A 21,487-nucleotide genomic window follows, 5' to 3' on the forward strand; every position below is an offset into this window, starting at 1 on the left:
GGGCGTTCACCTGCTACTTGTCGGGACGGACAGTTTCTGCGGCTCTCAGGGACCGGATGCCACGACGCTTTCCCTGATACTGAGAAGGGTTCAGTCTCTTTCGATTGGGTGCCTGTTATGGGTGACACTAAGGGCCACATATTAAAAAGCAGAGATATTATTTTGCCAACAAAAGCTATGGTTTTCCCAGTAGTCATGTATGGATGTGAGAGTTGGACTATAAAGAAAGCTTACCGCCGAAGAATTGACGCTTTTGAACTGTGATGTTGAAGACTCTTGACAGTTCCTTGAACTGCAAGGAGATCCAACTAGTCCATCCTAAAGGAGATCAGTCCTGAATATTCATTGGAAGGACTGATGCTGAAGCTGAAGCTCCAATACTTTGGTCACCTGATGCGAAAAGCTGACTCATTGGAAAAGACCCTGATGCTAGGAAAGATTGAAGGTGGGAGGAGAAGGGGATGACAGAGGATGAGACGGTTGGATGGCATCACCGACTCAATGTGGACGAGTATGAGTAAACTCTAGGAGTTGGAGATGGACAGGGAGGCCTGGCGTGCTGCAGTCCATGGGGTTGCACAGTCGGACGCGACTGAGCGACTGAACTGAACTGAGGGCTGCATGCCTGAGTTCCTGCATTCGGCTCCGGGTCACTACCGAGACCAGTTACGTCTACACTCTAGAAGCCGGCGGCAGTTAGCAGACATCCTCAGGTGTTTCTTCGGCTCTGATGGATGTTTTAAAAGTTGGGCGCCGGGGACTGAAGCTCAGTCCCAAGAGGGCTGCCCCCGCCCCGCTCGGCGTCACCGTCACCCCTGGCAACCGGCTGGCCCCGCCCCTTCAAGGGGAGCCAGAGCCAAGGCAGTCTTTGTTTCTCGCGCCCTTCCGCGGCGCCGGCGAAGCAAACATGGCCCGTGCTGTACGGGCGCTGTGGCCCCTCGGGCGCGCTCTGGCCTGGAGGCTGGGCGATCGGCCGGCGCTGGGACTCCACGCGCAGAGCCGGGCCGGCTTCACCGGGGCAGCCGGAGGCTCGGGCCCCGCCGCTACGGCCCGCAAGGGGGGTCCACGGCTTCTGGGGGCGGCGGCGCTGGCCCTGGGTGGCGCCCTGGGACTATACCACACGGCGCGGTGGCACCTGCGCACCCAGGACCTCCGCGCAGAGCGCTCGGCCACACAGGTAAGCCCGAGGTAAGGGCTTGGGTAGCAAGCCGCGCAGGTAAGGACCGAGCCTTGGGTAGGGGCCCTGAGGTGAGCGCGGAACCTCGGGACTTCTGGGAACCGGCGGCGTCAAAATCACCTCCTCTGTCGCCTCTTGACCTTGAGCGAGTGACCTGGTTTTAAGTCCTCCAGCCCTCAACGTCCTCATCTGTGAAATGGAGCCTTACGGATGCCGCTAAGTGGAACTGCCTCTGTTTTCAAATCGTTTTACAAACGGGTTTTAAGACTTTTTAATGGGAAGATTTGGAAATAACTGAAAAGGGAAAGTCTCTTGCACGGTTTATTACTTTCTAAACATTTTCCGCCTCCCTCCCCCTGTCTCCAAATCCTGAGGTTGTGTATTTATTAGTATTATTAGTGTTCTGTTTTTACGAAACGATGACTGGTAGATTCCAGGCCCTGAGATGAGGAGCACGGGTATGTCCCCCCAGGCAAGGGGATGGCCCAGCTGCCCTTTGCTATGCTTTGTGCCCAGCGCCAGCCCCGCCCCCACCACACATCCACAGGCGCCCCTTTCCTGAACCCCTGGGAACAGGATCGCATAGATGGGGAGTGGAGTTCTCTGTGTCTCCCTGCCCACCCACCTCCATGGCCCAGCCTCAGTCTCCCATCTCTGAACAATGGGGGAGGGGAACCGCAGCTGTGACTTTCAAACGTGAGTATGCGGCAAGCTCACCTGGGGCTCTCCTGCTCTATGAAGGCCAGGGGCCCAGATACCACCCTCTCCTGTTGGGGCTTTGTACATGAGTTTGTGCAAACTCTGGGAGATAGTGAAGGACACGGAAGCCTGGCGTGCTGCAATCCATGGGGTCACGAAGAGTCTGAGCGACTGAACGACCACCACCACCACCACTCGGAAACGCTGGGCTCTGCCCCCTCATCCAGATATGCCTCGGGTCGAGGGAGTAGGGGTGGGCACTCCCAAGTTGAAACAGTTGCGTCTGGGGCGCACACACCTGACAGTGTCTGACATTCCCTTGGGACCGGAAGGAGCAGAGAGATGTCTATCTAGCATTGGACAAAGATGAGAAGATCCCTCCTACACAGAACAGACTTTCTGCCGGGGGAGCCCCCTGGATGGGCACTTGAGCCTGAACTGTCTTCTGCAAGAGCCCTTCCCCACCTCCCCGCCACCCATCCCCCATTCCTCCCGAAGTTCTCAGACACATCCTGGAAAACTCCCCTGGGAAAGGTTTGCAGCTTCAAAATTTCCTTCTCTGCTCCTTGCCCAGCTCTCCCTGTCCAGCCACCTGCAGCTGACGCTGTACCAGTACAAAACGTGTCCCTTCTGCAGCAAGGTCCGCGCCTTCCTCGACTTCCACGCCCTGCCCTACCAGGTGGTGGAGGTGAACCCTGTGCGCCGGGCCGAGATCAAGTTCTCCTCCTACAGGAAGGTGCCCATCGTTATGGCCCAGGAAGGAGAGAGTTTGGTGAGCCTTGGGCAGCTGCCCCCTGGCCCAGTGTCCTGGGTTGTCCTGGAACACCCCTGAGTTGGGCTCTGCTCTGCAGCCCCGGGAGGAACATGGGCTCTTTGAGTTTCCGCTGAGGATTATAAACCAGTGAGTCTAAGGGAGGCAGAGAGCCACAGAGCTCAACACGTGGGTTCTGAAGTCTGGGTGGACTGGGTTCAAGGAGGGACTCCACCACTCCCTGGCTGTGTGACTTAGGACCAGTTGCTTAGCCTCTCTGACTTGGCTTCATTGATCAACATAGAACCATACCCTCCGGGGTGTAGGACTTGGCTCCTACTCTGTAGCTTCTGAGTCTACCCAGCCCCTCAGAGTCCAGCAGGCCACCTGAGTGAGGGGGCAGGGCTCAGATCCTGGGTCCTTCCCACCTCCTCCTGTCCATTAGCCACACTTTGTCTCCCTTACACAGGACAGGCTTCCCTGATAGTGGGGACTGCGACCTGTGGGGAGGTAGAACTCAGTGAGCATCAGTTTTCAGGGCAAACCCCCACGGACAGGGACACAACACCCAGGATCCTCCTGACCAGTTCCTGAATGTCTGGGTGTCAGGATTGTAGAAGAGCCCCTGCTGACCCGGCCAGTGGCCAGTCAGCCAGTCCCCACTGCCCTTCCCAGCCCTGATCTAAACCATCCTCTTCTCCAGCAACAACTGAATGACTCCTCTGTGATCATCAGCGCCCTCAAGACCTATCTGGTGTCAGGGTAAGGAGCCCCTGTGGCCCAGGCTGGCACAGTGTCTCATGCCCTCTCCTGTCTCAGGGAGGCCTCCCCTGGGCTCCTCCATGGGAGTGGGGGTGGGGCTGCAGCTTAGATTTCCAGAATGGGTTGTGGGTGTCACTCTGAGATCCCCCCCTTCCTCTCCTCCATGCATCTCCCTCTGTCCTGGAGGTGCTTCCGGAGTCTGCCCCAAATTCCTCTTGCTGCAGGATCTCCTGTGTCACCCACAAGAGGGTGGGACGCTTCTGCGGGTTAACTCAGGTTGGGGAGGTATTATTCATCCAGAGGAGGTGAGGGCTTAGTCTCCGAGGAAGAGGGAGTCGGGGTAAAACTCTAGATATCTCCCAAAGGCAACCCCTGGCGGACATCATCACCTACTATCCACCCATGAAGGCGGTGAACGACCAGGGCAAGGAGGTGACTGAATTCTGCAACAAGTACTGGCTCATGCTGGATGAGAAGGAAGCCCAGCGGATGTATGGGGGGAAGGAGGCCAGGACGTGAGTGGGACCGGGGCTGGCCCTGGGGATGTGGGGAAGGGGTGGTCTCCCCACTGAGGGGACCAGGCTGAGCGAGATGCTGTAAGCCATAAGGGCTGGGGCTGGGCCACACGGGACTGAGTCCCCTTGTGCCTCCCCCCGCCCTGGGCACTCGCACAGGAAGCCCACCAAGCCGGCCCTCTGCCCGCCTTGCCTGCAGGGAGGAGAGGAGATGCTGGCTCGGGAAGCCCACCTGGCCTGCTCTCTGTCCCCCTCGCCCGCAGGGAGGAGATGAAGTGGCGGCAGTGGGCGGACGACTGGTTGGTACACCTCATCTCCCCCAACGTGTACCGCACGCCGGCCGAGGCCTTGGCCTCCTTTGACTACATTGTCAAGGAGGGCAATTTCGGGACCGTGGAGGGCGCCATGGCCAAGTACATGGGCGCAGCTGCCATGTACTTCATCAGCAAGCGGCTCAAGCGCAGGTGATGGTGCATGTGTGCGTGTGTGGGTGGGTACGCGTGGGTGCACCTGGGGGCTTCCCATCCCCCAGCATTAGCCCATCTGAGACTCAATCCCCAAAACTCCTGATGGCCTCCCCCAGCCCAGGGGAAGCAGGGCTGGCCTTGGAGTCCAGTTCTGGGCCCCTGTCTTGTACTTTCCTCCGTCCCCCTTGTCCGGCCCGACAGCCACGCCGGCCCCGGGCCTTCCCATGCTCCCCACCTGTGTCAGGGTTCGGAGTCCCCCTGATGGACTCCTTGTCCATCCCTGCCCAGGCACCACCTCCGGGATGACGTGCGGGAGGATCTCTACGAGGCTGCCAACAAGTGGGTGGCAGCTGTGGGCAAAGACCGGCCCTTCATGGGGGGCCAGAAGCCGAACCTGGCAGATCTGGTGAGTGTGGTGATGGCAGGGGGTGCGCATATTGAAGGGTCTCTCCTTGGGGGCCCAGGCTGGGAAAACCCAGGCGTGAGCAATACCTGCATCTCACAGCTCCTCCATCCCAGGGGCACCTGGCTTCACTGATTGTCAAGGGCCTAAGGAAAACGAGCGCTCCAGGCTTCTACCTAGCAAAAAGTACTGCAACAGGGTCTTGTGAGCCTGACCTCAGTGCCAATCCTTGAAGTAGTTCTGCCAGGGTAGAATATGTGGCTTGCAAGGTTCAGGTCTTGGAGTAAGTGATGGGGTGGGTCCCCTCTTCTAAAATCTCAGGAACTGAGGGTGGGGGAAGGGCATTTTCTCAAAGGAAACTCTGAGTCGGGGGAGAGGGGTGGTTTGTTGCCCAGAAAAGGGATGTAGGTGCAGGACAGGCAAAACCCACAACCAGCCCACACACTTCATTCAAAGCCCCACGTGCAAAGCTGGCCCATTAGAGGGTGTCTCGCTAATCCTGCTGACCACGCCAGTTCTATCGCTGATCCTGTTCGTGACGCCGGTTGTCTTGCTGTTCACACTGCACAGTTTGCTGAACCCAGGGGAGACAAGGCACGAGCTGAGAGGCTGGAAGGAAGCTCAGGGAGCCGTAGGAACTGCAGACGCGGTTATTCTCTCCTGGCTGGCGCGGCAGCCGTAGCAGCAGACATAATATAAGCTCACATAACACAACACAACCTCAGGGGCGTTCCAGGTGGAGCTTGTATATGCTTACAGAGCACAAGTAGCCCGTGGCCCAGCGAGCACCTCGTGAGGCTCACGCGCAGTGCTGTAAGTGATCTTGGCCATTACATATGGATTATTCACAAAACATGAGGCAAAGGCGAGAGGGTGTGGGGCGAGAGAGCCTGACCACCCATCTTGGCGAATTTGCTGTTTCCCTAGAGTGGGTCATGGGGCTCTCAGAGAGGGGAGGTGATGGGCCAGTGTGGACACCTCTCTGTATCTACCCCCAGGCAGTCTACGGCGTGCTGCGTGTGATGGAGGGTTTGGAGGCCTTCGACGACCTCATGCGTCACACTCACATCCAGCCCTGGTACCTGCGGGTGGAGAAGGCCATCGCCGAGGCCCCCCAGTGAGCTGAGCCTCGTGATCCCTGCCGGGGGGCGGGGGCGGAAACAGCAGAAGATGCCGGCTGTGAAGGACCAGGGCCGCTGGGCCAGCACTTGGCGATGCTGAGACACTGTGCAGCGAGGGCAGGATCATTCGGCCTCTTGTGCATCCCACCCTGGCAGCCCCCTCGCTTCTAACACTGGACGTCTGTTGCGGCCCTGGGGGACAAAGCCCAGACTTGGTTTCCATCCACAGGGCATGGAAGGCTACCTCCCTCCACACCAGCCCCAGGGGCTGACCCTCCCCGACTCCCTCCTCGGCCTCCCTACTCTCAGCCTTCCCTGGGGCTCTTGAGGCTGCCCTGTCTGTGCCGCGTGGTGGGAGTCAGGTCGGGCTCCTGCCCTGAGCGAAGGAAGCAGGGACCCTTTGGTTTTGGGAGACCCTGTCCTTGGCTCCCTCTGGGTCCTGTTCCCAGGTGCCCCCGCCACACACACACTGGGACTGTATATCATATTTGCAATAAAGAAAAGGTTTGCAGCTCCCCACATGGTGGCACTGTAGTGGAGGTCAGTGCAGGTTAGGGAAGGCCGCCCTGGCAGTTAATGCTGTTTGTCCAGGGCTTAGTGAGGGTCAGGCCTGGGTGAAAGGCTCAGCGTGCTTTGTGTCCTGGAATCCTGTGTTCGTGGCCATGAATGCTCAGCAGGGAGGTGCAGAGATGGCCTGGGGCACGGGTCCGGTTTTGCTCCCCACTGACTGTGGGACTCTGGGCAGGGCAGTGGCACCCCTCTCTGATCCCGAGTCTCCTCCTCTGTCAAGGGGCCTCAGGGATGGCCCCCACCTCCAGGGACAGTTGTGAGGGCTCAACCACAAGACCCAGGTCAGTGTGTGGAAGGATGCCCGGCTCAGCGAGGGCTGGAGTTGTTCCAGTCCTGCTCTACAGACCAGGAGACCAGGGATCAGAGGACGCGGGGCCCTTCGAGGCCCTCTGGCTGTGGATGGCCACCCAGGGCTTCAGTCTCAGGCCTGGGACTTGACGGGATGGACGGTAGGACAGGAGTCTATAGAGAGAAACGACTCTGGGAACAAGGAGGGGCTGTGGGGTCCCTGCTCTCCTGGTTTCAGCAGATGATGGGCACGCTGGTCCACCGAGGTTGCCCTCCAGAGGCTGGACAGCCAGCCAGTGAGCTGATCACTATGTGCTGGGGCCTCCCTGTCAGGGAGTGATGGGCCAACTGCCTCAGACCCCCCAGGAGAGTTTAATTTTCTAATTTTTTTAAAAACATAGAAATAATTCATGGTCTTTATATTAGCACACGTTCAAATAAGGTTGGTGATGGACAGGGAGGCCTGGCATGCTGCAGTCCATGGGGTGGCAAAGTCAGGCATGACTGAGCGACTGAACTGAACAGATGAGGCGGCACCAACCTTAAGCCCTCCAGAGGCAGACCGCGCCACGTGGGGAGGTAGCGGCCCCAGCTTCTGCAGCGCTGCCTGCTACCTGCTTGGTTTGGTTCCCGTTGTGAGCATCTGCCCTTGTAACACTGGCTGGGTCTTCGAGTCTGCGGAGTGCTCCTGTGGGAGGAAGGAGGGAAGCTGAGGCCTGAGGTCACACCCCTGAGGGATGAGGAGCCACGGGAGCCGCCTCTGAGGGGCCAACAGCTGTTCGGGTCTCCAGAGTCACCGCTGGCCGGGATGCTGCTCCCCCGTCACTGATCGGCTTTTAAGTCCCCAAGGGGCCTGTGATGGCCCTAGAGCCTCCCGCAGCAGGGCAGGAACTAGGCCAGGGGCGCCATGATGCGCTGGGGGAGGCCTTCATATATCCCTTCCCCTCCCCGCTTTCCTTCTCTTCAGTTCAGTTCAGTTCAGTTGCTCAGTCGTGTCCGACTCTTTGCGACCCCATGAATCTCAGCACGCCAGGCCTCCCTGTCCATCACCATCTCCCGGAGTTCACTCAGACTCACGTCCATCGAGTCAGTGATGCCATCCAGCCCTCTCATCCTCTGTCGTCCCCTTCTCCTCCTGGCCCCAATCCCTCCCAGCATCAGAGTCTTTTCCAATGAGTCAGCTCTTCACATGAGGTGGCCAAAGTACTGGAGCTTCAGCTTTAGCATCATTCCTTCCCAAGAAATCCCAGGGTTGATCTCCTTCAGAATGGACTGGTTGGATCTCCTTGCAGTCCAAGGGACTCTCAAGAGTCTTCAACACCACAGTTCAAAAGCATCAATTCTTTGGCGCTCAGCCTTCTTCACAGTCCAACTCTCACGGTCCATATATGACCACAGGAAAAACCATAGCCTTGACTAGATGGACCTTAGTTGGCAAAGTAATGTCTCTGCTTTTGAATATACTATCTAGATTGGTCATAACTTTTCTTCCAAGGAGTAAGCGTCTTTTAATTTCATGGCTGCAGTCACCATCTACAGTGATTTTGGAGCCCCCCAAAATAAAGTCTGACACTGTTTCTACTGTTTCCCCATCTATTTCCTGTGAAGTGATGGGACCAGATGCCATGATCTTTGTTTTCTGAATGTTGGTCATGGTAAGAGGTCTGACAGAATGTGGTCCACTGGAGAAGGGAATGGCGAGCCACTTCAGTATTCTTGCCTTGAGAACCCCATGAACAGGAAAAGGCAAAATGATAGGATACCAAAAGAGGAACTCCCCAGGTCATTAGGTGCCCAACATGCTACTGGAGATCAGTGGAGAAATAACTCCAGAAAGAATGAAGGGATGGAGCCAAAGCAAAAACAATACCCAGATGTGGATGTGACTGGTGATAGAAGCAAGATCCGATGCTGTAAAGAGCAATATTGCATAGGAACTTGGAATGTCAGGTCCATGAATCAGGGCAAATTGGAAGTGGTCAAACAAGAGATGGCAAGGGTGAACGTCGACATTCTAGCAATCAGCGAACTAAAATGGACTGGAATGGGTGAATTTAACTCAGATGACCATTATATGTACTACTGCGGGCAGGAATCCCTCAGAAGAAATGGAGTAGCCATCATGGTCAACAAAAGAGTCCTCTTCACAGATGGCCTTTTCCACGTCACCCGCCCGGAGTTACTTGGTACTTTCCCAGCTGTTCAAGGAGGCTGGCTGGCCTTTCTCTGTCTCAATCGCAGAATCACCAAAGGAAGCGTTGGATGTGACCTGCTTGGGATAAGACGGCCACCTTCAGTCCATGATGCTGTGGCCCAAGGAGGGTCTCAAGTCTTACAGCCCCACCCTGTGCTCCCTACCTTTTCTGCTCCTCCTTCTGTATCCAGTGATTGAGTCTCCCAGCCTTGGCGTCCTCGGGAGGCCTGGCCTAGTTAAGGAGACCCCGTGGTGCAGGCCAGACCCCAGCTGCTCATCGCCACCCCTCTCCTCGTGTTCACAGAGATGTTTTTTTCTGATCTTGCGTTTCTCAGAGGGAAGATACGGTTAATGACAAAGCAGCCATCCTTCGGATACAAGCCTGACTCCTCACTGGGGTTCATCTCTGAGGTTGCTGCAGGCAGAGAGCCTGTCCATACCCTCCTATCCTCACCCACCTCCACTAAATGGTCACCTTGTTGAAAAGTCCTTGGACTTTTAGAACCACTGATTAGAAGTTCCCTGTGACAGGGACTTCCCTGTAACCGGGACTTCGCTGTGACGGGGGCTGGATAATGGCCAGTCAACGCAAGGCCACCAATGCAAGAGGCCCCGAGTCCTGCTTCTGTCAGAGTATTCCCCCCAGAGGTGCCAACCTTGCCTCAGTCACCTTTTCCCATAATCACCAGAGGGCCGTGAGAGGATGCAGTCTAGAGGAGCAGGTCACAAGGCCTGGTGCTGCCACCTTGTGGCCAATTCTGGGGTTGCATCTTTGGGCCATCTTCCTTCTGCAAGGACTCTTACTTGCCCAACTGTAAAACGGGCTTCCTGGGTAGCTCAGACGGTAAAGAATCTGCCTGCAATGCAGGAGACCTGGGTTTGACCCCTGGGTAGGGAAGATTCCCTGGAGAAGGGCATGGCAACTCACTCCAGTATTCATGCTGGGAGAATTCCATGGACAGAGGAGCCTGGTGGGCTGCGGTCCGCGGGGTCACAAAGAGTCGGACAGGACTGAGCGACTAACACAACACAACAAAAGTGGAGTTAATATGCAAGGGTCTGAAGATGAATGGGTAGGGAGAATCACGCGTCTCGGGTAAGAACTGCAAGCCAGGAACCCTTGCCCCATTTTGGTCTAGCTCAGGTCATGGCGAGTGCCCTGTAGCGGTGGTGGCAGCAGCAGGTTTGAGGTGGGAACTCTGTGGCCTTGGGCAAGCCCTTGGAGGTCAATTACCCTTCATGAGGTTGTTGTAATCGTGGATGGGAAGGTTGCACAAAGTTGATGTGCCCTGTTGATGGGTGAGGGATATTTTTCTGCAGCCGGTGAGGTTTGCTGTTTCTTCTCAGAGCACACTCCAGCTATGTTTCCATCTGGGCTGCAGTTCACAGCTGAGAGCTACTGTTTCCAGACAAGAGCTCCAGGAAGTAAGAAGGGGAGAGTCGTGAGACTGTGCAGATCGTGAGACTGTGCAGATCAGGAGGGCTCCCCAGGGAGAGAGAGCCACAGCAGAGGCTTTAAACATTAGGATTCTGGGTTGCTTTTTTTTGTTAGATTGTTAAATTTTAAAATTTCATTTTTATTATACAAATAACCGTGTATTGTGCATAAACAGATCTTGCAGAGAAGCAAAAATACGATACCAATTATTTATAGACCCATCACTGAGATTTAAAATTTTAAAAAACAATTTAAAAAATTCTGGGGGCTTCCTTGGTGGTCCAGTGGCTAAGACTCCTCACTCCCAATTAGGGAGGCCCAGGTTCAATCCCTGGTCAGGGAACTAGATCCCACATGCTGCAACTAAGAGTTCAAAGATCCTGCATGCCACAGTGAAGATCCTGTGTGCTGTAACTAAGACACAGCAAAGCCAAATAAATAAATATTTTAAAAATAAATACAATAAGAAAAACTTAAAAACATTCTTTTTGGAGAATAGCCTTCTAGTTATATTTTTGTAGGCTGCATTTACTATGTGTATATATAGAGATATAAAATATCTTACATTTTTACATATAATTTATATTTTACACATAAGTATTTATATGTAAATGTTGGAGAAGATTCTTGAGAATCCCTTTGACTGCAAGGAGATCAAACCAGTCAATCCTAAAGGAAATCAAGCCTGTATATTCATTGGAAGGACTGATGCTGACGGTGAAGCTCCAATATTTTGACCACATGATGTGCAGGGTCAACTCATTAGAAAATACCCTGATGCTGGGAAAGATTGAAGTCAGGAAGAGAAGGGGATGATAGAGGATGAGATGGTTGGATGGCATCATCGACTCGATGGACATGAGTGCATAAGCTCCGGGAGATGGTGAAGGACAGGAAAGCCTGGCATGTTGCAGTCAATCAATAGGGTCGCAGATTGGACACAACTGAGCAACTGAACAACAACAGATGTACCCCACAGTTAGTGGTGGTTTGGTTGCTCAGTCGTGTCTGACTCTTGTGACCCCATAGACTGCAGCCCGCCAGGCTCCTCTGTCCATGGGATTCTCCAGGCAAGAATACTAGAGTGGGTTGCCATTTCCTTCTCCAGGGGATCTTCCCAACCCAGGAATCAAACCTGGGTCTCCTGCCTTGCAGGATTTCTTTACTGACTGAGCTACAAAGGAAAACCCTCCAACAGTTAAATGGGGCCTATTTTGTGGGCCCCACAACTGTGTAAAGCACTGTTTTAAGCACTTTACATAGCCTTTCGATATCTCTCTGAGGTAAGTACAAGTATTCCCATTTTAGAGATAAAGAAACTGAGGCATCAGATTAAGTGAATTGCTTAGTGTCACACAGTAAATAGCACAGGAAGGATTTGAACCTAGATTTCCTGGGCCCAGAAACAGTGACCTTAATCAGTATATTATAATATTCCTCTCTCTAGAAATATTTTTTTTAAATAAAAATTCAGATCACAATGTATTCCAGATCAGCAACCGTTCTCCCTCACTGTTTCTAATGACGGCTCCACTGTATGCCACTGCTGCCTAACTTATTTAACCAGTTGGATTGGAAGGATTTGGACTGACAGAAGCATCTAACAGAGAACAGGGCTGATAGTCGGGCGGGGGGTGGGGATGGTGCGGTGGGCTAAATAATGACCCCCAAATATATCCAGGACCTAATCCCTGAAAGCTGGGAGCATTACCTTATGTGGCAAAGAGACTCTGTTGATGTGATTAAATTAATGATTTTGAGATGGAGAGATTTTCCTGGATTATCCAGCTGCGCCCTAAATGTAATCACAGTCTGCTTATAAGATGGAGGCAGAGGGAGCTTTGACTAAAGAGATGTGAGAACAGAAGTGAGAGGCTGGAATGACGCCAGGAAGAGGTCACAAGCCAAGGAGAGCAGCCGGTCTCCAGAGGCCGGAAGAGGCAAGAAATGAATTCTCCTTGAGAGCCTCCGGAAGGAAGCAGCCCTGTGGGACACCTAGATTTCAGCCCATTGAGGTTGATTTTGGACTTCCGGCCTCTAGATCTATCGGGAATGAATATGTGCTGTCTTGGGGCGCCACGTTTATGGCGATCTGTAACAGCGGCCTTTTGTTGCTCAGTTGCTGTGTCCAACACTCTGCACCCTACAGACTGTAGCACACCAAGCTCCTCTGTCCTTTAATATCTTCCAGAGTTTGCTTAAATTCACATCCATTGAGTTGGTGATGCCATCTAACCATCTCATCCTCTGCCTCCCCCTTCTCCTTTTGCCTTCAATCTTTCCCAGCATCAGGGTCTTTTCCAGTGAGTTGGCTGTTTGCATCAGGTGGCCCAAATATTGGAGCCTCAGCATCAGTCCTTCCAGTAAATATTCAGGGTTGATTCCCGCTAGGATTGAGTGGTTTGATCTCCTTGCAGTCCAGGGGACTCTCAAGAGTCTTCTCCAGCACCACAATTGGAAAGTATTAATTTTTTGACACTCAGCCTTCTTTAAGGTCTAACTCCCACATTGGTACATGACTTCTGGAAAAACCATAGTATTGACTATTTGGACTTTTGTCAGCAAAGTGATGTCTCTGCTTTTGAATACGCTGTCTAGATTTGACTAGCTTTTCTTCCAAGGAGGAGGTGTCTTATTAATTTCCTGGTTGTACTCACTGTTTGCAGTGATTTCGGAGCCTAGGAAAATAAAATCTGTCATTAGGACACTAATACGAACAGTACAGTCAAGGAAGACTAAACCTTACTACAGTATAGTCAGGGAAGAGAACTGGTTACAGGGAGCCAAGTGCCAGAGGCAAGTCCCTGGCTCTGTGTCAGTGTATTCTCAATGAACTGTATTCCCAGCAATCAATAAATGGACACACATTAAAAAAAAAAGAAATGCAGGGTAGGGGTTGGGCTCTTTGGTGCAGTCAGGGGCCCCCACCAAACTGGCGGGTGTGGGTGGAGCCAGCTCAGGGCCTTCACAGCTTCTGTGGAGATAGTCATTCCTCCGGGGCCACAGGGACCATGCTTAATGGTGATGGCAAAAGGCCCAGAGAGACCATTCCTTGGCACCTCCCTTCCCCCTTCTCCAGTGCCAACCTTTGTGTTATGGAAACTCAGAGTTGGAGAGGCCTGGGGGCCTAGGGCAGCCCTCTGGCCCACCTCTGGCCTCAGTCTCCTCATTCCTGGTTCCTCCCTGCCCTCCTGCATCGCTGCCCTCCCACTGGCCTTCTTCCCACCCAGCACTGGCAGCCTCTCCAGCCCCTCTGGCCGGGCCTCGCTGGTCTGCTCCTGCTTCCTCGCTGGCCCTGGGCAGCAGAGACCAAGGTCCATGCTTGGGCAGTGGGGCCTGGCATGCAGGCTGCCCCTCCTCTCACCCTTCCCCTACATTCCAGTCCACTGGGACTGATGAGATGGGGCCTGGGGGCAGCCTGGCCGTGAACCAAGGAGGAGAACTGGGCTTGGGGCTTCAGTCAGCAAAGCTGTTTTGAATCTTGGTTCAACCTATGCCCTTTAAAAAGAAAAAGAATATGTATGTTTTAGCTGAGTCGTGGTTTGCAGGATCTTTGTTTCCCGACCAGGGATTGAACCCTGGGCCCTCCACATTGAGAGCGCAGGGCCCTAACCCCTGGACCTCCAGGGAATTCCCAACATTTGCCCTTTGGATGAATCTGGCGTTCCACCTGGCCCTGAGCTGAAAGGCAAATACCTTGCCCATCTTCCTCATGAGGAAACTGAGGCTCAGAGAGGCATGAAACTTGCCTGAGATCACACTGCCAGGTACCAGGATTCAAGCACAGCCCTGCCTCACTTTCCCCCAGCTCTCTGGGGCCTCCTGGCAGGGAGAGTGGCCAGGGACCAGGTGTCACCTACCTGAGGTCAGGCAAGGAGCCCCTGCCCCTCAGTGAAGCTCCCCTCAGGTGAGTCGTGGAGTGGGTCCAAGGCTGCCAGGCCTCGTGTGGGGGCAGGGCCAGCCGTATCTTCACCCCCAAGCACACAGCCAGAGTGGGTCACTCTGATCTGCTTCAAGGTCTTGTCACCTGTTCCCAGGGAGGCCCTGGGCAAGCCCCTGCCCCTTCCAGGGTCTTAGTTTCCACCTTTGTAAAATGGGGACATGGCGGCAGCAGCCCTTGTCCCCTGTGTGCACAGAGCTGCAGCTCAGCTATGGCACTCCCGGGACTGAGATGAAAGGGTCTCGCTCCAGGAAGGAAGTGCCCAGAACATGGGCCAGGTCCCCCCACCCTCCCACCCCAGCCCCCAAAGCCAGAGATCCCAGACCTCCTCAGCGGGGGCCGGGGTGGGGGTGGTGGGGGGGAGGCAGGGGAGGAGTGGAATGAAAAAGCATTTAGGGGAAATTACTCCGTGTTTGGAATCCAGGATAGGGCTGGGGCACTGCAAGTGTTTAAGGACCGGCCTTTTCCGTTTCCTGTCTCGTTTCAACGTCCCAACAGCCCTCCCAAGGCGCGTGTGGAGGTCAGAGTTCTGGAGTGTGTCTCACTGGGCTAAAGTCAAGGTCATCCTCAAGGCAGCGTTCCTTCTGGAGGTTTTCTGGGAGGCTTGACCTTGCCTTTTCCAGTTTCTAGAGGCCACAGGAATCTTTGACTCAGGGCTCCTTCCTCCATCTTCAAAGCAAGCAGCCCCGGGCTGAGTCCTTTGTCCAATCTCCCTGGCTCTCTCCCTGCCTTCCCCTCCCACAAGGAAGCATCTTGTGATCTTGGGTCCACTTGGATAATCCAGGCTACTCTCTCTCCCTGTTTGAAAGTCAGCTGATTGGCAAACCTAATTCCATCTGTTACCTTAATTAGCCTTTGTTTGCCTTGCCACCTAATGCACTGGTTCTGGGGATTAGGACGTGCATGTCTTTGGGAGGGGATGTAATTCTGCCTCCCACACGACAGCACATGTGCATGGATTTTATCCAATGACGAACTACTTGTTAGGCCTGTAGTGGGTGCTGGACACCTACTGGGACCAGCATATGAGAAAGTTGATCCTCTAGTTGGTGGTGAGTACGAGGGAGAGAAACAAATGGGGAGGGGAATGAACTGTGCTGTGGAGGGAACAGGGCTGCCCCTGTAAGGTGGCCAAGGAAAGCCTCTGTAAGAAGGTGACATGTGATTAAAGACTGGATGGAGGAGACTCCCCTGGTCCAGACTGTGCTCTCAAAGCAAGGGCACTGGGTTCGATTCCTGGTCAGGGAACTAGCTCTCACATGCCGCAACTAAGACCTGGGGCAGCCAACTAAATAATTAAGATTGGAAGGAGGGAGGAAGGAACAAGGAGGCAACCTCAGGAAGGTTGGCTTGGTGACCAACATTGTCACCTGCCTCCCAAAACGAACTTCTGTGCTGGAGGAGCCGCTCTCCCAGTGAGTGGGATGGAGCACCTGGGAACTGGGACCCGTCTACCATCCCAAGGAGAAGCCTGGATGGGGCGGCCAGGTGGGGGCGCCCAGCGGTTGGGAAATGGTTTATCCCCGTTGCCCTGGTAACAAGGTGACAGTGGCGTGTTACTTTCCTAGCTGTAACAAACCACCCAGAGCTTGGATGGCAGAAAACAATGGAATGGAATTCTCTCAGTGCAGGAGGCCAGAAGCCAGAAACCCCCGGCGGCAGGTTTGGCTCCTTCCGGAGGGTCTGAGGCGGAAAGCGTGGCCGCCTCTCCCCTCGCCTCAGGCGGCTGCCCGCAACCCTTGGGGTCTGAGTGTGCATTCATCACGCCCTTCACTCACGTGGCGCTCTCTTCCGCGTCGATTTCCCTCTTCTTCAGTCCTTGGACTTAGGGCCCACCCCATCGTGAGTTGATCACTTCTGTAAAAACCCTGTCTCCAAATTAAGCGACGTCTTAAGTTCCCAAAGGACATAAATTTGGGGGGTGTGGAGTGGTCCCTGTTGAACCCAGCACAAGTGGCATACGCATTTCACATACTCTTGTGTCCCCTTACAGCCTCTGAAAGCCAGAGCTCCCTGGCACGTTCTCTAAGTTGCTTCATAGTACACTGCCCCACCCCACCCCTACCAGTGGCACCCAGGGCTTGTTAGGGGACTGGGGTGTGGAGTTATTTAATGAACACTTCTTTGCACTGGGCACGGTCTTAGATGCTGGAGGTACGGCTACCAACATTCCATTTCCACAAAGCAAAAAAGAGTGTTGGGGGGCCCTCCAGAGGGACGGAGAGGGACCAACTCTGCAGCTGGAGAGGGCCAGCCTGCAAGTTTGAGAGGAAGAGGAGTCAGGAGGGGCTTCTAGCAGCATTGAGGGATCAGCTCTGCCCTGGATAGTCTGGACCAGGTGAGGGCCGAGGAAGGACCCCCGGATGCAGGAACTCCCGGGGCACTGGCGACCGGTCAGAGCACCCCAAAGCCAACAAACACCCATTCTAAGGAGAGGGTGCCTTGAGAAGCCTGGAAGGGGGAGCTGCTCTGAGTGAGGGGAGGGCAAAGTTTTCTCATGTCCTCTGAAGAGACAAATGGATTTGTACTCTTAACACGTGGGCTTCCCTGGTGGCTCAGCGGTAAAGAATCCACCTGCCAGGGCAGGAGATGCGGGTTCGATCCCCGGTCCAGGAAGATCCCCTGAAGGAAATGCGAACCCATTCCAGTATTCTTGCCTGGAGAATCCCATGGACAAAGGAGCCTGGTGGGCTACAGCCCACGGGGTCACAGAGAGTCGGACACGACTGAAGGGACTTGAGTGACACAACATTCTAACGAGGAAACAGCCCTGTGCCACCCAAGCCCAGGTCAGCAAAACCATGACTCTGTCATCAGCTCTTAAACAACTTTATTAGAAGGCTGTTTTTGATGACAACTCCCAATTCTTTCTTAATTTGCTTTGTCACCAATTCCAGTTACAACTCTACTTATATATAACAGTAATTTTTGCATTGATCTTTGCATCATATTTGAATTGTCCTCATCGGGCCATTCCGGTGAGTGTGGCCGTGCACGTGCACGGAGACCAGCATTATTGAGCAGGGGGGGAGTGGGCTGGGGGGGTGGTGGCCGGGACAGAGGGAGCCCGCTTCACAGGGGATGGTGGGGGGAGCTAGTGGCCTTCTCCTCTGGCCCTCACCCCCAAACTCACAGTGATAGGTACCTCACTGCCCTATCCTTCAAAAAGGGGGGAAAATAAAGAAATCCCTCCCCAGTCCAAGAAATGATTTGGACTTCCATCTTCAACGGAGTGGGAGTTTCCCTCCCTCTTCCCGCCCCCTGATCAAACCTTCAGCTCCTAAGGCTTCCTGGGTGCTGGCCCCCTCTCCCCCTAACCTGCCAAGGGCCTGTCTCTCTGCGGTCAGGGCCCTTCTGCCTTCTTTGCCTTTCTTTGGACAGGCACGAGGGTCACGCCCACGGCCCCCTGCTTCCTCTCCCCACCTCACCTCATGGGGGCCGGGAAGGTACAATCCACCAGGAACATAAATATGAATAAAAAATGAACTTGAAAATGACAGGCTATTAATTAAACGAATCTATAAAAATAGTTAGGACATAACTCTGTTCAAATAAATACAAAATAAATAGGCTCCAAGCAGTGTGACACATTGCATCAGCGGAATGTGAAGTGGTCCCACTTGGCCCCCGTGGGGATCAGATGCAAGTCCCCAGGGGCGTCAGAAACAGACTTAAATGCGGTCAGCCAAGCCATTGGCTCTCTGTCTTCCTTCTGGAAGACCAGAACCTGCATGTTTGTTCAGCTTCTCTTTCTGAACAAAACCCTTCTTCCAACGATACGTAATTATTAAGGCCTTGAACACCTCTTCCTTCTCTTGCCAGAGCATGCAGACGCAGGGCAGACATGGCCCTTCCTGCTCTGACACGATGCCCACTGCCCTCATGCCAGTGGGGCAGAGGGACTTGGTTCTGAGCTGGTGCCAGTCCTGACAGAGTCCGGGCCCAGCTCAGAGCCTCATGAGCCCCCCTCAGCAGCAGGGAGCAGAGGCCCTCTGGGTTCCAGGACCTGTGAAGCCATGCGCCAGGATGCCAGGCAGCCTGGCCCCCCGTCATGCACACGTGCATCCAGGTGACTGCCTGCTGGGCAGCTTGGAAGCCCTCTTCCCTGCACCAGCCAGCCAGCGGCAGAGTGGCTGGTTGGGAAGCTGGGCTCAGGTTTCAGATACAACTACCCTTCCCCATGGACTGAGGGGAGAGGAGCAGCGTGGGGAGAGGGCAGGGGGCCCTCTTCCTACCATTGACAACAGCAGCGAGGAAGGAAGCGAAGTGGGCCCCCTGGGGAAGACGCTCAGCAGGCCAGAAGACGGCCCGCGCCAATGGCCCGGCTGCGAGGATGCGACGGGAGGATGAAGCCAGCCTCCCAGCCCTGCTCTTCTGCAGGCAACCCTGGGCAGCGTTCAGCCCCCACGCGCTCGGGCCCATGTCCTGCTGAGCCCTGGGCCCTGAGGAACACTCACAGGTCCTCCCTGGAATGGACACGCGGGTGGGCCGGGGTCAGCAGGACGCACCCGGTGGGCCTGCCAGCTCTGTCCCCCCCAACTTGCGGGTGCACCCCAGGGTTTTCACAGCTTGGCTTCAGTCAGCGTAGTGTTGGTACATTCACAGAATGAGATGGCTACACATCCCAGGGCTGGGAGCCTGGGATCAGCGAGTCTGCGCAGGCAGCTGGCCCCACGCCTGTCACCGCGACTGCACGCCCAGGGTGATCTTCAGGTTCTCATACACCACATAGCTGATGCTCACGGCTGGGATCACCTTCATGAAGTTGGGGGCCAGCCCCCGGTACAGGCCAAAGGCCCCCTCGGTCCGCAGAATCTGTTTGAAGAGGCTGCTCATGGTCACCTCAGGAGCGCCCTCCATGGAGGCTGTAGTGAGAGAGGCCACCCGTCAGGGGCCTTTTGGTGGCTCCTCGCTACATCCCAACCTGCCCCAGGGGAGATGGGGCCCTGGGGGCCGACTAGCCTTACCTTGGGCCTGCATCCGGGTCCTGACCAGGGCCAGTGGGTAGCTGGCCAGCTGGCCACAGGTGCTGGACATGGTGCCACAGGCCAGGAGCACAAACACACCAGGGTCTGCACTGTTCACTGCATAGCGCTGCAGCCAGGCATTCTTGAGCGTCTGCAAGGGTACAGCGGGGCGGGGATGAGCTGAAGTGCCTGCAGGCCCCAGGAGGGAAAAGCCTGAGAGGCAGGGAGAGACTGGGGGGGTTGGCGGCTGGGGGTAGATATCGGATCCACATAGGAGGCGCTGCCCAGTCACATGGATGGGATCCGCAAGGCCACAGTAACCCAACTCGCTTGGCCTGGGCTCGCCCTGGGGGCTGGCTGAGCTCCTGACTGGCCTGCCCTTTATTTCTGCTGTCACTGGGGATTCCCAGATAGGATGGTAGGGGGGGAGGAAGCAGGCGCAGCAACCCCTTCTCCTCGGAGGGCTGGACCCCTGTGCTCTGGAGCTTGCAGGGGGCCAGGGAGCCCTCCGGGCACCGCGCTCTCCAGATCTGTCAGCCAAGCCCCTGGGGTACAGACCCTGGGGGCTGCCATGGGCAGGCGGTGTGGCAGGAAACCCCTTGCAAGGGACAAAGGAATTTGGAAGGAGACAACGCGGGGAGGGGGTACTGGGGAGGGATGACACATGGCCAGGAGGGGGGGTTCTGAATCTCTCCTGCTGCTCAAGGGGCCTGAATCCTCCAGGGGGCCTCACCTCATAGACGGCCAGGTCTATGCCAGCATAAGGGATGATGCCCAGCATGTTGGGGACATAGCCTTTGTAGAAGGCGGCCACGCCCTCTCGGGCCAGGATCTTCCTGGCACAGTCCAGCATGCCCGAGTACTGGCCTGTCTTGCGCAGGGCCATCCGAGTCTTCAGGACCTGCAGAGCCCAGGGCGGGTGATGGAAGCCTGAGTAGGGCCCAGTCCGCCCACCCACCTCCACACGGGCTGCCCGCCCCAGCACTGACGTGGCCCTCACCTCCATCGGGTAGATACTACTCTGGGCGATGGCCCCTGCCAAGGACCCTGCCACAAGCCTCTCGTGAATCCTCAGAGTCTCCTGGTCACTCCCAATGAGACGTTTGATCTGAAATAAGGAGCCAACAAACTGAAACCCCTCTGCTGGAGACCAGCACACCTGTTGCTGCCCCGCCCGTCCTCCCGGAGCCGATCAGGTTTAACTGAGACCTGGTGTCCCCTGGGCTTTCGAAGCAGCCCAGAGAAGGCAGGCACTGGCCCCCAGTGGAACAGGCTAGTGGGGCAGGCGGGGCTCAGACCCAGGCCCCTCCATCCCCCACCTGGCCCGGCTGTCCCTCAGGTTCAAGGCCTGGCTCCGGGTTCCAGGGATCAGCAGGGCAGGGAGCTTGTCCCAGGGGGCGTTCAGGATGCAGGTGCTAATGGGCGACTCTCCCTGGAGAGCCGGGTCCTCACCTGCTCATAGGCCATGAATTTGATGGCTGACTCGGGGGCGATTTTGAGGACGTTGATGCCGTTGCCCCGCCAGAGTGATCGGGCTCCTCCTTCTCGTATCATCTGGGTGAACCCACCCACGATGCACATGTTGTTGCTGCGGGAGGCGTGGACCTGGGGAGGGAAGGACAAGAGGTCAGGAGGAGCCACAGGGAGCCACCGTCGTCTGACCAAGAACTAAGATGGGAGGTCGGCAGGCAAGGCTCTGCCGTCTTGTGCCTGAGACCGACTCAGCACTGGCTGTGGGTCCAACCAGACTTTTTGCTGTGCACCCAATGTTTATATCCCAACACCGTGCTAAACACCTCTTACACCTCCATGAGGACCACTTAAAAAACATTGAACTTTTTATTATGGAAAAACTTTCAAGCGTATATAAAAGTACAGAGGAGCTTCCATGAACCCATAATAAGGTTCAACCATCATCAGACCAGCCAATCCATGTGCCCCCTACCCACGACCCCTCTCCTACTCCCATTAACTGAATGCATTCCCAGCCTAGTCATTTCACCCAAGGACAGCTTTTCATCTCTACAGCATTCTCGGGGATTTGGGGAAGAAAAACAAACTGACGAGGCAATTGGTTTGAGCCTCTTAGTTTCCAGAGGAATAGAAGTCCTGGGAGTGAAGGGAAGAGCTCATGGTCACCCAGATGGGAGGGAGGGACCCCAGATCAGGTCCCAGGCCCAGAGCTCCTCTGCCCA

At 55.3% G+C, this 21,487-nt stretch overlaps 2 protein-coding genes, 1 long non-coding RNA gene and 1 other non-coding gene across 7 annotated transcripts in view; 2 read left to right on the forward strand and 2 right to left on the reverse strand.

The window, feature by feature from the left end:
• On the forward strand, positions 1-6,414 carry PTGES2 (prostaglandin E synthase 2). 2 transcript variants are annotated; one of them, XM_069580097.1, is made up of 7 exons: positions 1-1,177; positions 2,451-2,648; positions 3,331-3,389; positions 3,755-3,904; positions 4,168-4,368; positions 4,660-4,777; positions 5,773-6,414. In XM_069580097.1, the coding sequence occupies exons 1-7, from the start codon at positions 731-733 to the stop codon at positions 5,893-5,895; spliced, it is 1,296 nt and encodes a 431-aa protein (XP_069436198.1). In that variant the 5' UTR covers positions 1-730; the 3' UTR covers positions 5,896-6,414. The 2 variants fall into 2 exon arrangements, with proteins under 2 accessions (XP_069436198.1, XP_069436199.1); XM_069580098.1 differs by lacking the exon at positions 5,773-6,414 and adding an exon at positions 5,345-5,587 and having other exon boundaries at positions 841-1,177.
• A 968-nt stretch (positions 6,415-7,382) lies between these two features.
• On the reverse strand, positions 7,383-14,524 carry LOC138435431 (uncharacterized). The gene is made up of 3 exons (XR_011255102.1): positions 14,246-14,524; positions 13,043-13,063; positions 7,383-7,441 (listed from the first exon to the last, which is right to left on the reverse strand). It is a non-coding gene; the product is annotated as an uncharacterized lncRNA (long non-coding RNA).
• On the forward strand, positions 10,656-10,728 carry TRNAG-CCC (transfer RNA glycine (anticodon CCC)). The gene has a single exon. It is a non-coding gene; the product is annotated as a tRNA-Gly (tRNA).
• Positions 14,525-17,138: 2,614 nt separating the features above from the next.
• The window catches only part of SLC25A25 (solute carrier family 25 member 25), a 34,007-nt gene continuing 29,658 nt past the window's right edge, over positions 17,139-21,487 (reverse strand). For all 3 annotated transcript variants that reach the window (XM_069580099.1, XM_069580100.1, XM_069580101.1), the window contains exons 6-10: positions 20,745-20,897; positions 20,293-20,400; positions 20,026-20,193; positions 19,293-19,443; positions 17,139-19,190 (exon numbers count right to left, since the gene is read on the reverse strand). In XM_069580099.1, the coding sequence (XP_069436200.1) occupies positions 19,006-19,190; positions 19,293-19,443; positions 20,026-20,193; positions 20,293-20,400; positions 20,745-20,897 (765 nt within the window). In that variant the 3' untranslated portion in view covers positions 17,139-19,005. The remainder of the gene's footprint in view (positions 19,191-19,292; positions 19,444-20,025; positions 20,194-20,292; positions 20,401-20,744; positions 20,898-21,487) is intronic.

The sequence above is a fragment of the Ovis canadensis genome, chromosome 3 (genome assembly GCF_042477335.2).
Source record: "Ovis canadensis isolate MfBH-ARS-UI-01 breed Bighorn chromosome 3, ARS-UI_OviCan_v2, whole genome shotgun sequence".
Taxonomy (NCBI): Eukaryota; Metazoa; Chordata; class Mammalia; order Artiodactyla; family Bovidae; genus Ovis; species Ovis canadensis.